Source organism: Oncorhynchus mykiss, chromosome 12 (assembly GCF_013265735.2).
Source record: "Oncorhynchus mykiss isolate Arlee chromosome 12, USDA_OmykA_1.1, whole genome shotgun sequence".
Lineage (NCBI taxonomy): Eukaryota > Metazoa > Chordata > Actinopteri > Salmoniformes > Salmonidae > Oncorhynchus > Oncorhynchus mykiss.
This window is the reverse complement of record NC_048576.1, coordinates 34,537,951-34,551,600: the sequence shown is the minus strand read 5'-3', so window position 1 is coordinate 34,551,600 and position 13,650 is coordinate 34,537,951. Positions and strand designations below refer to the sequence as shown.

The following is a 13,650-nucleotide window of genomic DNA, read 5'->3' as shown; positions in this document are numbered from 1 at the left end:
AAATACCTCCCCATTTTCCACTGTCTTCCCATACACAAACCTGGCACAGAGGTTTAATAGGCTTTCTGGAAACCCAATTAAAAGTGGTACCATCCAGGGCGATGGACACACACCACTGACTACAACCTTGTTGCATCACACATCAAATAATATTGTTATGTTGAAAAGCTGTAACATAACATCCCATGTGGTGTATTTTACTCTAATGTATGAAAGCTACTCTAATTCTGGATTAGAAACACCTGTCCACTTCCTCCTATAACCCTTAACAAAAGGAGAGGGGAAATGAATACATGGGTACCTACAGTAACTCACTCAAGCACCGTATATACCTGGTTCTAACATGCGTCCTTTGTCCTGATCTTGTCCACATTCTGATTGTGCCGACATGTTTAGACAGGTGTAGATAATCAAAAGACACATGGTGATATGACTGTGATCAGATCTCCCTGCCCACTTCCTGAGGTAGTCAGGCATACATTGTGTCTGGATATCTTACAAGTGTAGATTAATCTGGACATTTCAATCTGTCTGCTCAAGAGGAAACTTCTTACTGTGCCTGTAATCTGGTTCAGGTTATTAATTATTATTAATTAATTATTAATCAACCTACCAGGGTGTTCACAAACACTACAGGAACAAGATCATCCACATGTACCGATTACATTTTTACTAATACTGTAGAACTTTGTTCTAATGCTGTATCCCATTGGATGCAGTGATTACAATATAGTGGCTATATCCAGTAAAGACAAAGTTACAACAGCTGGACCTAAAATAGTGTATAAGAGATCATACAAAATACTTTGCTGTGAATCTTAAGTGAAAGATGTTAAAAATATTTGTTGGTCTGATGTGATTAATGAGGAGCATCCAGATGCTGCACTTGATGAATTTATGAAATTGCTTCTTCCAATTATTGATAAACATGAACCTGTTAAGAAACTGACTGTTAGAACTGTTAAGGCTCCATGGATTGATGAGGAATTGAAGAACAGTATGGTTGAAAGAGATGGGGCTAAAGGAGTAGCTAATAAGTCTGGCTGCACATCTGACTGGTTGACTTACTGCAAATTAAAAAATGATGTGACTAAACTCAACAAAAATAAGAAGAAACTGTATTATGAAGCAAATATCAATGGAGTTCTTTGGAGTACTTTAATTGAAATGATGGGCAAAAAGACAAATTCAACTCCATCTTTCATCCAATCAGATGGCTTATTCATCACAAAACCATTTGATGTTGCCGATTATTTTTAGGATTACTTCATTGGCAAAGTGGGCAAACTTAGGCCGGAAATGCGACAACGAACAGTGAGCCATCGTATTCATGCATAAAAAAAACAAATAATGAATTCTGTAAAGTTAGTGTGGGAGAGGTGTAAAAAACATTATTGATCAATAATGACAAACCCCCTGGCATTGACAACTTAGATGGAAAGCTACTGAGGATGGTAGCTGACTGTATAGTCACCCCTTTCTGTCATATCTGAGTGCTTAGGAAAGTCTTTGTCCTCAGGCCTGGAGGGAAGCCCAAGTAATTCCGCTACCCAAGAATGGTAAAGAGGCCTTTACTGGTTCTAACAGCAGACCTATCAGCTTGCTGCCAGCTCTTAGCAACTGTTGGAAAAAATTGTGTTTGACCAAATACAATGTTATTTGTCTGTAAACAAATTAACATCAGACTTTCAGCATGCTTATCGAGAAGGGCACTTAACACTTAACTGCACTGACACAAATAACTGATGATTGGTTTAAAAGAAATTGATAATAAGAAGATTGTGGGAGATGTATTGTTAGATTTCAGTGCAGCCGTATTATTGACCATAAAACGTTGTTGGAAAAACGTATGTGTTATGGCTTTTCAACCTCTGCCATATTGTGGATTCAGAGCTATCTATCTATAGAACTATAAGGGTTTTCTTTAATGGAAGCGTCTCTAATGTCAAACATGTAAAGTGTGGTGTACTGCAGGGCATCTCTCTCACAGCTAATGAAGTCTCTGAAACCCTTAACAAAGAGTTGCAGTCTGTTTTGGAATGGGTGGCCAGTAATAAACTGTTCCTGAACATCTCTAACACTAAGAGCATTGTATTTGGTACAAATCATTCCTTAAGTTCTAGACCTCAGCTGGATTTGGTAATGAATGGTGTGTCTGACAAGTTGAGGGGACTACAATTCTTGGTTTTACCTTAGATTGTAAACTGTCATGGTCAAAACATATAGATTCAATGGTTGTAAAGATGTGGAGAGGTCTGTCTGTAACACCACACTCCACAAAGCAAGTCCTGCAGGCTCTAGTTTTATCTTATCTTGATTATTGTCCAGTCGTGCAGTCCGGAGTTGCAAGGAAAGACCAAGTTAAGCTGCAACTGGTCCAGAACAGAGAATCACGTCCTGCTCTTCATTGTAATCAAAGGGCTGATATAAATACTATGCATGCCAGTCTCTGTAGACTAAGAGTTGAGGAGAGACTGACTGCATCACTTCTTCTTCTTATAAGAAACATTCATGTGTTGAAAATCCCCAATGGAATGTATAGTCAACTTACACACAGCTCTGACACACACACTTACCCCCACCAAACATGCCACCAGGGGTCTTTTCACAGTCCCCAAATCCAGAACAAATTCAATAAAGTGTACGTTATTATATAGAGCAATTATTGCATGGCACTCCGTTCCATCTCATATTGCTCAAATAAACAGCAAACCTGGTTTCAAAAAACAGATGAAGCAACCCATCATGGCACAATGCCTCTCCCCTATTTGACCTAGATAGTTTGTGTATGCATTGATATGTAGGCTACGTGTGCCTTTAAATTGTTTTATGTAGTTCTGTCCTTGAGCTGTTCTTGTCTATGAATGTTCTGTATTATGTCATGTTTTGTGTTTTGTGTGGGACCCCAGGAAGAGTAGCTGCTGATTTTGCAACAGCTAATGGGGATCCTAATAAAATACCAAAATACCAATACCAAACCATTTAAATCATCATTATACTGCCCTCTAAATCAGTGGTAATTAAACTTTTTCAGTGGGAACACCATTTTCTTCTACATAATTCATTGGAGCCCATCCCCAAGTCTAATGACAGCCTTAAAATTGGTAAATTAAAATTTGTACATCAACAAATGTCCTTCAATTCATTACATTTTCATCACTTATCAAAACTAACAGAACCAATACATACATTTATTCAACAACAAAAAAATTATCTCCAAACAAAACTGTTACAAAAAATATATAGGCTAACTCACTCTCTGGTCTGAATTCTCTTGTAGGGGAGACAGAATCAGGAGTGCACTGCACTCTAAACAGAAGGTAGTTAGTCGAGCAAAGCAATCCACAGATGGTGTTTAGCTAAAAGGAAGCCTTTACAACATCTATTTCACCAGTCACTTCTATTTCAAATACTTTGGTTTGTTGCTAAAAATTGGATGTCAAGAGGAAACCTAGTGGCTCTATTCAATCCGCATCGCGGAAGTTCAGCTTTATAGCGTGATTGAAATTTAAAGGCAACGTTCCCGCTTTAGCGGAGCCTGCATTCACGGTAAACGCTGCATATGTCGGCTCAATTGGAAATGATGTTTACATTTCTATCGCATAATCTGTAAAGCTTCAGCGTTACAGATTGAATAGAGCCCTAGTTAGCTGTTGACTGATGTAGGTAGCAGCTAGTTAGCTAGCTAATAAGAAAAAAAATCAGGAATAGGGACAAGCAATGGACAGAAACAACTCACGTTTGTGAAATAATCAATCTGCATTTATTGCTGTTATAATAAAGAGCCATAGTAGTTCCATAACGCTTTTCCAAATCCTGAATCCATCCAAACTATTTGTCTTGGTTAAGCTGCCGCCTGGGTAAAATAAAGCAAGTCTGCTAGCCAGTAGGTGGGACGTAGAGTTGATAGCTCATTTGAATATCCAAGTACATTCACTTCGAATTGGCTGAGCTGGCAAATCAGCTGTTTTTGATCGGTACAAGCCCAAACCATTCTGTTGTTTCCTCACAGGCCTTGCAGGGGAACAGAAAATAACAGCCTTTTAACATCCTTATTATACTTTTTGGGAACGAAATATATTTCATTCACATTGTCATTAATTCTAGGTTACACTTCATAGAAACCTGCAACACTGGACAGCTACTTTAATGATTGAAAATGTGAATATGGAGAAGATCAAGACACAGGACACCTGTTACATGTTATAAACAAGGCTTTAGATGACAACCAATCTTATCTAACACACATGCAGGCACACACACACACACACACACACACACACACACACACACACACACACACACACACACAATAGAGAGTGTGAGAATGACCAGTTATGATTGACAAAATACTTTATTTAACAATATCCGTCTGTCACTCAGTCCAGAGGAGGCTTCCACCTCTGAGCAAATCTCAGAAATCTCTCTCTCTGTAATAGAAAACGCTCACATACAGTTGAAGTCGAAAGACTACATACACCTTAGCCAAATACATTTAAACTCAGTTTTTCACAATTCCTGACATTTAATCATAGTAAACATTCCCTGTCTTAGGTCAGTTAGGATCACCACTTTATTTTAAGAATGTGAAATGTCAGAATAATAGTAGAGAGAATGATTTATTTCAGCTTTTATTTCTTTCATCACATTCCCAGTGGGTTGTAAGTTTACATACACTCAATTAGTATTTGGTAGCATTGCCTTTAAATTGTTTAACTTGGGTCAAACGTTTAGGGTAGCCTTCCACAAGCTTCCCACAATAAGTTGGGTGAATTTTGGCCCATTCCTCCTAACAGAGCTGGTGTAACTCAGTCAGGTTTGTAGGCCTCCTTGCTCGCACACGCTTTTTCAGTTCTGCCTACACATTTTCTATAGGATTGAGGTCAGGGCTTTGTGATGGCCACTCCAATACCTTGACTTTGTTGTCCTTAAGCCATTATGCCATAACTTTGGAAGTATGCTTGAGGACATTGTCCATTTGGAAGACCCATTTGCGACCAAGCTTTAACTTCCTGACTGGTGTCTTGAGATGTTGCCTCAATATATCCACATAATTTTCCTACCTCATGATGCCATCTATTTTGTGAAGTGCACCAGTGCCTCCTGTAGCAAAGCACCCCCACAACATGATGCTGCCACCCCTGTGCATCATGGTTGGGATGGTAATCTTCGGCTTGCAAACATCACCCTTTTCCCTCCAAACATAACAATGGTCATTATGGCCAAACAGTTCTATTTTTGTTTCATCAGACCAGAGGACATTTCTCCAAAAAGTACGAGCTTTGTCCCCATGTGCAGTTGCAAACCGTAGTCTGGATTTTTTATGGCGGTTTTGGAGCAGTGGCTTCTTCCTCGCTGAGCAGCCTTTCAGGTTATGTCAATATAGGACACGTTTTACTGTAAATATAGATACTTTTGTACCTGTTTCCTCCAGCATCTTCACAAGGTCCTTTGCTGTTGTTCTGGGATTTATATGCACTTTTCGCACCAAAGTACATTCATCTCTAGGAGACAGAACACATCTCCTTCCTGAACGGTATGATGGCTGCGTGGTCCCATGGTGTTTATACTTGCTCACTATTGTTTGTACAGATGAACGTGGTACATTCAGGCATTTGGAAATTGCTCCCAAGGATGAACCAAACTTGTGGAGGTCTACAATTCTTTCCTGAGGTCTTGGCTGATTTCTTTTAATTTTCCCAAAGAGGCACTAAGTTTGAAGGTAGGCCTTGAAATACATCCACAGGTACACCTCCAATTGACTCAAATTATGTAAATTAGCCAATCAGAAAAAAAACCATGACATCATTTTCTGGAATTTTCCAAGCTGTTCAAAGGCACAGTCAATTTAGTGTATGTAAACTTCTGACCCACTGGAATTGTGATACAGTGAATTGTAAGTGAAATAATCTGTCTGTAAACAATTGTTGGAAAAATGACTTGTGTCATGCACAAAGTAACTGACTTGCCAAAACTATAGTTTGTTATAGCAAGAAATTGCTATAATTTCTATAGCAAGAAATTTGTGGAGTGGTTGAAAACAAGCTTAAATGACTCCAGCAGTAGTGTATGTAAACATCCGACTTCAACTGTACATTTCCTGCATCATTCTCACATTTCTGAGCACATATATAAATAAATACTGTACTGCAGTACTTCCTTTATCAGAGACTAACCATGACTGAAGCTAAACATTCAGGGTTGTTGGTTCATTCCGGATTGTTTCTCATGGTACATTTGGATGACATCATCGTAATTGTCCTAGTTTCAACACCTTTTGCAGTTATGTTCCCTCGACCATCCCCAGTATGATAGCTACAGCTAAAAGAGGCTTGCTGGAGACAAAATCATATTGCTGTGCAAAACCCCAAAACAACAGTTGCTAAAGGACACCATATAATGGTTTAATTGAGTCAGTCAGTCAGGCCCACTGTGCTTAAACAGCGAAGACATTTCTTATTAATAATAACACATTTTCATTAAATAGTGTGACTGTAAAATATTATTCAGAGCTACATGTAGTGTTGTCAATTCATTGTAGTGCCAATAGATGGCAACTTGGGTCTGTCTCGTAAACAAAAACAAAGGCATTGGTTTCTTTTGGACGAACGGAAAGCAGTCAATTTGATTTGATAGGCTTCTCATGTAAAACCAAACTCTTCCTTTAAAGGGATAGTTCACCAAATTACAATATGATGTATTAGTTTCCTTACGCTATAAGCCAGTGGTATTCAAATTCGGGGTCGCAACTCCTAGAGGGGTCGCGGGGGATGTATTTATTGGTTCAAAACATTTGATGAGCGAGATGAAAATGTAATCAATTGAAGGTTATTTGTTGATGTAAAAATATACATTTTCAGATTTGAAGGTTGTGTTGTTAGATTTGTGGAGGGGTGGGTCAGCAGAAATTCTAGTTGTTTGAAAACCCCCCAAAGGATTGAGAATCCATAACATTTTTGTTGTGATGGTTTAATTTAATGTTTCATTCAATGTGTTTTATTTTATTTTTGTTTGTTTTGGAGTCAAAGATAATAGTCTCAGTATAGTTTTAGTTTTTCAAACGGGTTGCTAATTACTTTATTTCAGTTTACTCAATAATTTATAATGATTCGTTTTTGTTTTAATTTCAGTTTTGATTTACCACAATAACCTTGGTAAGTAGTCTATGGAGATGGAATGAATCTATGCTTTGGTTTAGTTTCCTTGGCGCTGTTTCCAAATGATAATGTTTTAGCATGTGTGGCACAAATCCCATTCAAGTCATGGTATTAGCATTTTTCGCCAATCATGTTTAAATCATCTATAAGTGACTTTGTTGAGCTCATAATCCATTTTAGATACTTTCGGATAATTTGGACATGTGCGAACAATGCTAATATCGGTGCCATGACTTGAATGGGATTTGTGCCACAAATGCTAAAACATTAGCATTTGGAAAAAGTATCAAGGAAACTAAACCAATGCATGGATTGCTGTCATACCTTGTCCATAGACTGCTTACAGGATAAGGTAACCAATATGTAATTTTGTAATTTGGGTGAACTATCCCTTTAAAGTATAATTTCTAAATAATCATTGGACTTCAACATAAACAATAAAAAGTAATTGCATCATGTCTTTCCATGTAAGGGCTAACAATAAGGTTTTATATTTCTTATTTGCAGTCACAGATCTCAGCATTCTAACACAAAGTGTCGATTGTACCATTTTGTACGTAGGAGTTAGAAAAACAGTAAATCCAAGCAAGTTCAAATTTTTAGTGTTGAGGAGGATGTGAGAGTCAGTTGAGGGGGTTCAGTCAGTGTGTTTGAGGAATAAGGGTTCTAGGGTTCCATGTTGAGAGAAGGGGACATGGACCGTACAGAAAGTGCTGCGGTGCATCCTTTCTTCTTCCTCCTCCTGTCCTCCTGCCCCCTGTTCTCTGGTCAAGTCTCAAAGTACTTGTAGATCTGAGAAACATACTGCATGACACTCTGCCAGTCCGGTCTGTCCGTGTGCATCAACTCATCAATGTCCTGAAAGGGCAGACAGACATATAGACAGAGAAAAAAAACAGTTCACTCAACTGTTTGATGTAGGAGCATTATACAACATTTCATACATGGATGCTATACACTGAGTGTACAAAACTTTTGGAACACCTTCCTACTGTAATATTGAGTTGCACCCCCTTTTACCCTCAGAACAGCCTCAATTCGTCGGGGCATGGACTCTACAAGGTGTTGAAAGTGTTCCACAGGGATGTTGTTCCATGTTGACTCCAATGCTTCCCAAAGTTGTGTCAAATTGGCTGGACGTCCTTTGGGTAGTGGACCATTCTTGATACACACAGGAAACTGTTGCGTAACCCAGCAGCGTTGCAGTTCTTGGCCTACTCAAACCGGTTTGCCTGGGACCTATTACCATACCCCGTTCAAAGGCACTTAAATATTTTGTCTTGCCTATTCACCCTCTGAATGGCACACATACACAATCCTTGTCTCTATTGTCTCAAGGCTTAAAAATCCTTCTTTAAACTGTCTCCTCCCCTTCATCTACACTGACTGAAGAGGATTTAACAAGTGACATCAATAAGGGATCATAGTTTTCACCTGGATTCAGTCTATGACATGGAAAGAGCAGGTGTTCTTAATATTTTGTACACCTTGTGTATATAAACATGAAGAAATTCTACATACATTATATAATATACAAGACTGATTTTCATCATTATCGATTATGTAGATCAATTCAAACTCAGTCTGGACAGAAAAAGTAGTGTATGACTAAGGTGTGTGTGTGTTTGTGTGTGTGCATGCCTGCGTGTGCTTGTGTTGGTACACAGATTTGGATCTTAATCCTTGGCCACAGATCGTGGCTCAGACACAAATCAGATTTGAGATAATAATGGTGAGAGAAAAACAGACAGGGAAGGCTGAGCCTTAGAGACACAGACAGGCCAGCATTTACAGGGTCAGGATACCTGTCTTGTCCTGTGACACTGCCATCAGAGCAGCCCTAGCCAGGGTTGGGTCAGCTTTACATAACAGCCTTAGATTTGGTGGTGTTTAGTAGTGAGTCACCACCACCATACTGTTTACTGTCAAATGTCTGATGTAAACAATCAGTCTTCTGGGATGAAACCGTATGTTTGATTTCCAAGGCAATGGCATAGACCTGGGGAACCCAGAAAAAAATCTATATATCTGTCTCTAACATGGTAACCTCTAGGATCAAGAGAGAAACTCAAGTGTTTTAGTACTATATCTCTTGACACAATGATGAAAATAATCATGGCCTCTAAACCTTCAAGCTGCATACTGGACCCTATTCCAACTAAACTACTGAAAGAGATTCTTCCTGTGCTCGGCCCTCCTATGTTGAACATAATAAACGGCTCTCTATCCACCGGATGTGTACCAAACTCACTAAAAGTGGCAGTAATAAAGCCTCTCTTGAAAAAGCCAAACCTTGACCCAGAAAATATAAAAAACTATCGGCCTATATCGAATCTTTCATTCCCCTCAAAAATGATAGAAAAAGTTGTTGTGCAGCAACTCACTGCCTTCCTGAAGACAAACAATGTATACGAAATGCTTCAGTCTGGTTTTAGACCCCATCATAGCACTGAGACTGCACTTGTGAAGGTGGTAAATTACCTTTTAATGGCGTCATACCGAGGCTCTGCATCTGTCCTCGTGCTCCTAGACCTTAGTCCTGCTTTTGATACCATTGATCACCACATTCTTTTAGAGAGATTGGAAACCCAAATTGGTCTACACGGACAAGTTCTGGCCTGGTTTAGATCTTATCTGTCGGAAAGATATCAGTTTATCTCTGTGAATGATTTGTCCTCTGACAAATCAACTGTCAATTTTGGTGTTCCTCAAGGTTCCGTTTTAGGACCACTATTGTTTTCACTATATATTTTACCTCTTGGGGATGTCATTCGAAAACATAATGTTAACTTTCACTGCTATGCGGATGACACACAGCTGTACATTTCAATGAAACATGGTGAAGCCCCAAAATTGCCCTCGCTAGAAGCCTGTGTTTCAGACATAAGGAAGTGGATGGCTGCAAACTTTCTACTTTTAAACTCAAAACAAAACAGAGATGCTTGTTCTAGGTCCCAAGAAACAAAGAGATCTTCTGTTGAATCTGACAATTAATCTTGATGGCTGTACAGTTGTCTCAAATAAAACCATGAAGGACCTCTCCGTTACTCTGGACCCTGATCTCTCTTTTGATGATCATATCAAGACTGTTTCAAGGACAGCTTTTTTCCATCTACGTAACATTGCAAAAATCAGAAACTTTCTGTCCACAAATTATGCAGAAAAATTTATCCATGCTTTTGTCACTTCTAGGTTAGACTACTGCATTGCTCTATTTTCCGGCTACCCGGATAAAGCACTAAATAAACTTCAGTTAGTACTAAATACGGCTGCTAGAATCCTGAGTAGAACCAAAAAATGTGATCATATTACTCCAGTGATAGCCTCCCTACACTGGCTTCCTGTTAAGGCAAGGGCTGATTTCAAGGTTTTACTGCTAACCTACAAAGCATTAGATGGGCTTGCTCCTACCTATCTTTCCGATTTGGTCCTGCCGTACATACCTACACGTACGCTACGGTCACAAGACGCAGGCCTCCTAATTGTCCCTAGAATTTCTAAGCAAACAGCTGGAGGCAGGGCTTTCTCCTATAGAGCTCCATTTTTATGGAATGGTCTGCCTACCCATGTGAGAGATGCAGACTCGGTCTCAACCTTTAAGTCTTTACTGAAGACTGATGATCATATGATTGAATGTAGTCTGGCCCAGGAGTGTGAAGGTGAACGGAAAGGCTCTGGAGCAACGAACCGCCCTTGCTGTCTCTGCCTGGCCGGTCCCCCTCTCTCCACTGGGATTCTCTATTACAGGGGCTGAGTCACTGGCTTACCGGTGCTCTTCCATGCCGTCCCTAGGAGGTGTGCGTCACTTGAGTGGGTTGAGTCACTGACGTGATCTTCCTGTCTGGGTTGGCGCCCCCCTTGGGTTGTGCCGTGGCGGAGATCTTTGTGGGCTATTCTCGGCCTTGTCTCAGGATGGTAAGTTGGTGGTTGAAGATATCCCTCTAGTGGTGTGGGGGCTGTGCTTTGGCAAAGTGGGTGGGGTTATATCCTTCCTGTTTGGCCCTGTCTGGGGATATCATCAGATGGGGCCACAGTGTCTCCTGACCCCTCCTGTCTCAGCCTCCAGTATTTATGCTGCAGTAGTTTATGTGTCGGGGGGTTAGGGTCAGTCTGTTATATCTGGAGTACTTCTCCTGTCTTATCTGGTGTTCTGTGTGAATTTAAGTATGCTCTCTCTAATTATCTCTTTCTCTCTCTCGGAGGACCTGAGCCCTAGGACCATGCCTCAGGACTACCTGGCATGATGACTCCTTGCTGTCCCCAGTCCACCTGGCCGTGCTGCTGCTCCAGGTTCAACTGTTCTGCCTGCAGCTATGGAACCCTGACCTGTTCACCGGACATGCTACCTGTCCCAGACCTGCTGTTTTCAACTCTCTAGAGACAGCAGGAGTGGTAGATACTCTTAATGATTGGCTATGAAAAGCCAACTGACATTTACTCCTGAGGTGCTGACTTGTTGCACCCTCAACAACTACTGTGATTATTGTTATTTGACCATGCTGGTCATTTATGAACATTTGAACAACTTGGCCATGTTCTGTTATAATCTCCACCCGGCACAGCCAGAAGAGGACTGGCCACCCCTCATAGCCTGGTTCCTCTCTACGTTTCTTCCTAGGTTTTTGCCTTTCTAGGGAGTTTTTCCTAGCCACCGTGCTTCTACACCTGCATTGCTTGCTGTTTGGGGTTTTAGGCTGGGTTTCTATACAGCACTTTGAGATATCAGCTGATGTAAGAAGGGCTATATAAATAAATGTGATTTGATTTGATGTGTTTGTCTCACTCCATCTCATGAAGCTTGAGGGATGATTATTCTAAGACTGGGTTGGTTGGCAAATGTCTTGACTCAGACGTCCAGTGGGGTTGGACTTTGTAATGTCATGGCAATCCTGACGTTCCATTGTAACCTCAACTATGACTTCCCCTGCACTAATAGCAGAGTGAAGTGAACCATAGTTTCACATTAAGCACTTAAGCCTGACTTAATTCCTTATTTAGGTCCCTTGGGTGTGTGAGTGCTTTGGATTTGAACTATCCTTGAGATTTGTGTATTTGGAAAGTTCTCTCTCAGGGAGTAATTTTAACATTTGCATGGGTTTACGAAAGATGCAAGGACCCAACTGGGATCCTGACTGTAACAAACTTGGGTTCAAATACTATCTGAAATCTTTCAAATACTTTGAGTGTTTGCCTTAGCCTGTCTAGAGGGCCAGCTGGGCAGGGTTTGCACATTTTAAACTATTCTATTAGGTCCATAGTGTCAGACATGCTCAATCAAGCCCATCTAAAGTATTTGCAGTGATTTCAAATAGCATTTGAGCCCAGGTCTATGATCCTGACTATCCCAAGCACCCAGCTACCATAGTGTGCCTTGCTCTTCACATGCAATGAGGGCAAAACGCCCTTAAAGAATGTAGGACATGGAAAATACCATTGTCAATCAAGTTACGTTAATGTCCAGAGAGCTAACATACAAAGGGGTTCCAAAAGGGTTCTTCGTTTTCCCCATAGGATAACCTTTTTTCAGTTCCAAGTAGAACCCTTTTTGGTTCTAGGTAGAACCCTTTTGGGATCCATGTCGAACCCTCTGTGAAAAGTGTTCAACATGGAACCCAAAGGGATTCTACCTGGAACCCAAAGGGTTCTTCAAAGGGTTCTCCTATGGGGACAGCCGAAGAACCCTTTTAGGTTCTAGATAACTCCTTTTTTAAAATCCTGCTACGTCCACACAGATATACCCTCCACTGTCCACTAAACACCCACACATTCACTATACAAAACTGGGCAGGTTTAAAATAATCTCTCATTCCTTGTCATGTCTTAGCCTATCCATTATTGGCATGACAACGAACATGACAGGGGAGCAGGCAAAGGCACAGAATGAGCTAGGTTTACGGGAAATAACAGTAAAAATATTTATTTTAAAGCAGCAATCAACAGTAGAAATAATAACAAAGCGTACTCCCTGCCCGTTTCTGTAAAAAGCTGAGGGAGGGGCTGAAAAAATGTAAACACTCTCAAATTCATAGACAGATCTATAGATGCAAGGACTGACCGACCATCCATGATATCAAAATGATAGTTTTAACCATCTTTTAAGGCTATATAGTGTTTGTTTACATTTAATTTAACACTGGAGTAAAACAACCCTATATTTTGTATTCTGATGAGGCGTGACAGTTGATGAGGCATTTATAAGTTATATTCTTCAAGAATCAATGGGAACATATCATTCATTTATAAGTCCAAAAATGTATGCAACAACTGCTATTTGCACCTTTAAAAGAACTATTACTCATGGTGATACATACCCATCCATACACACTCGTTGTATAATCAGTAGAATTCACAACATGCATGTGATACTTTATAAGCAAGCCTTACTTGACATAAAGTATTGCGGATATCAGAAGGAATGCTGCCAGAATGTAGGAAATAAATGGAGCCTATTCCCCATTTAGTGGAACTGAAGGGAGGAGGGAACACATTAAGG

General features: G+C 40.2%; 1 protein-coding gene across 3 annotated transcripts in view; it reads right to left on the bottom strand.

The window, feature by feature from the left end:
- Positions 1–5,863: 5,863 nt before the first annotated feature.
- The window catches only part of LOC110537489 (cytospin-B), a 131,350-nt gene continuing 123,563 nt past the window's right edge, over positions 5,864–13,650 (bottom strand). For all 3 annotated transcript variants that reach the window (XM_036937439.1, XM_036937440.1, XM_036937441.1), the window contains one exon: positions 5,864–8,015. In XM_036937439.1, coding sequence (XP_036793334.1) covers positions 7,926–8,015 — 90 coding nt within the window. In that variant the 3' untranslated portion in view covers positions 5,864–7,925. The remainder of the gene's footprint in view (positions 8,016–13,650) is intronic.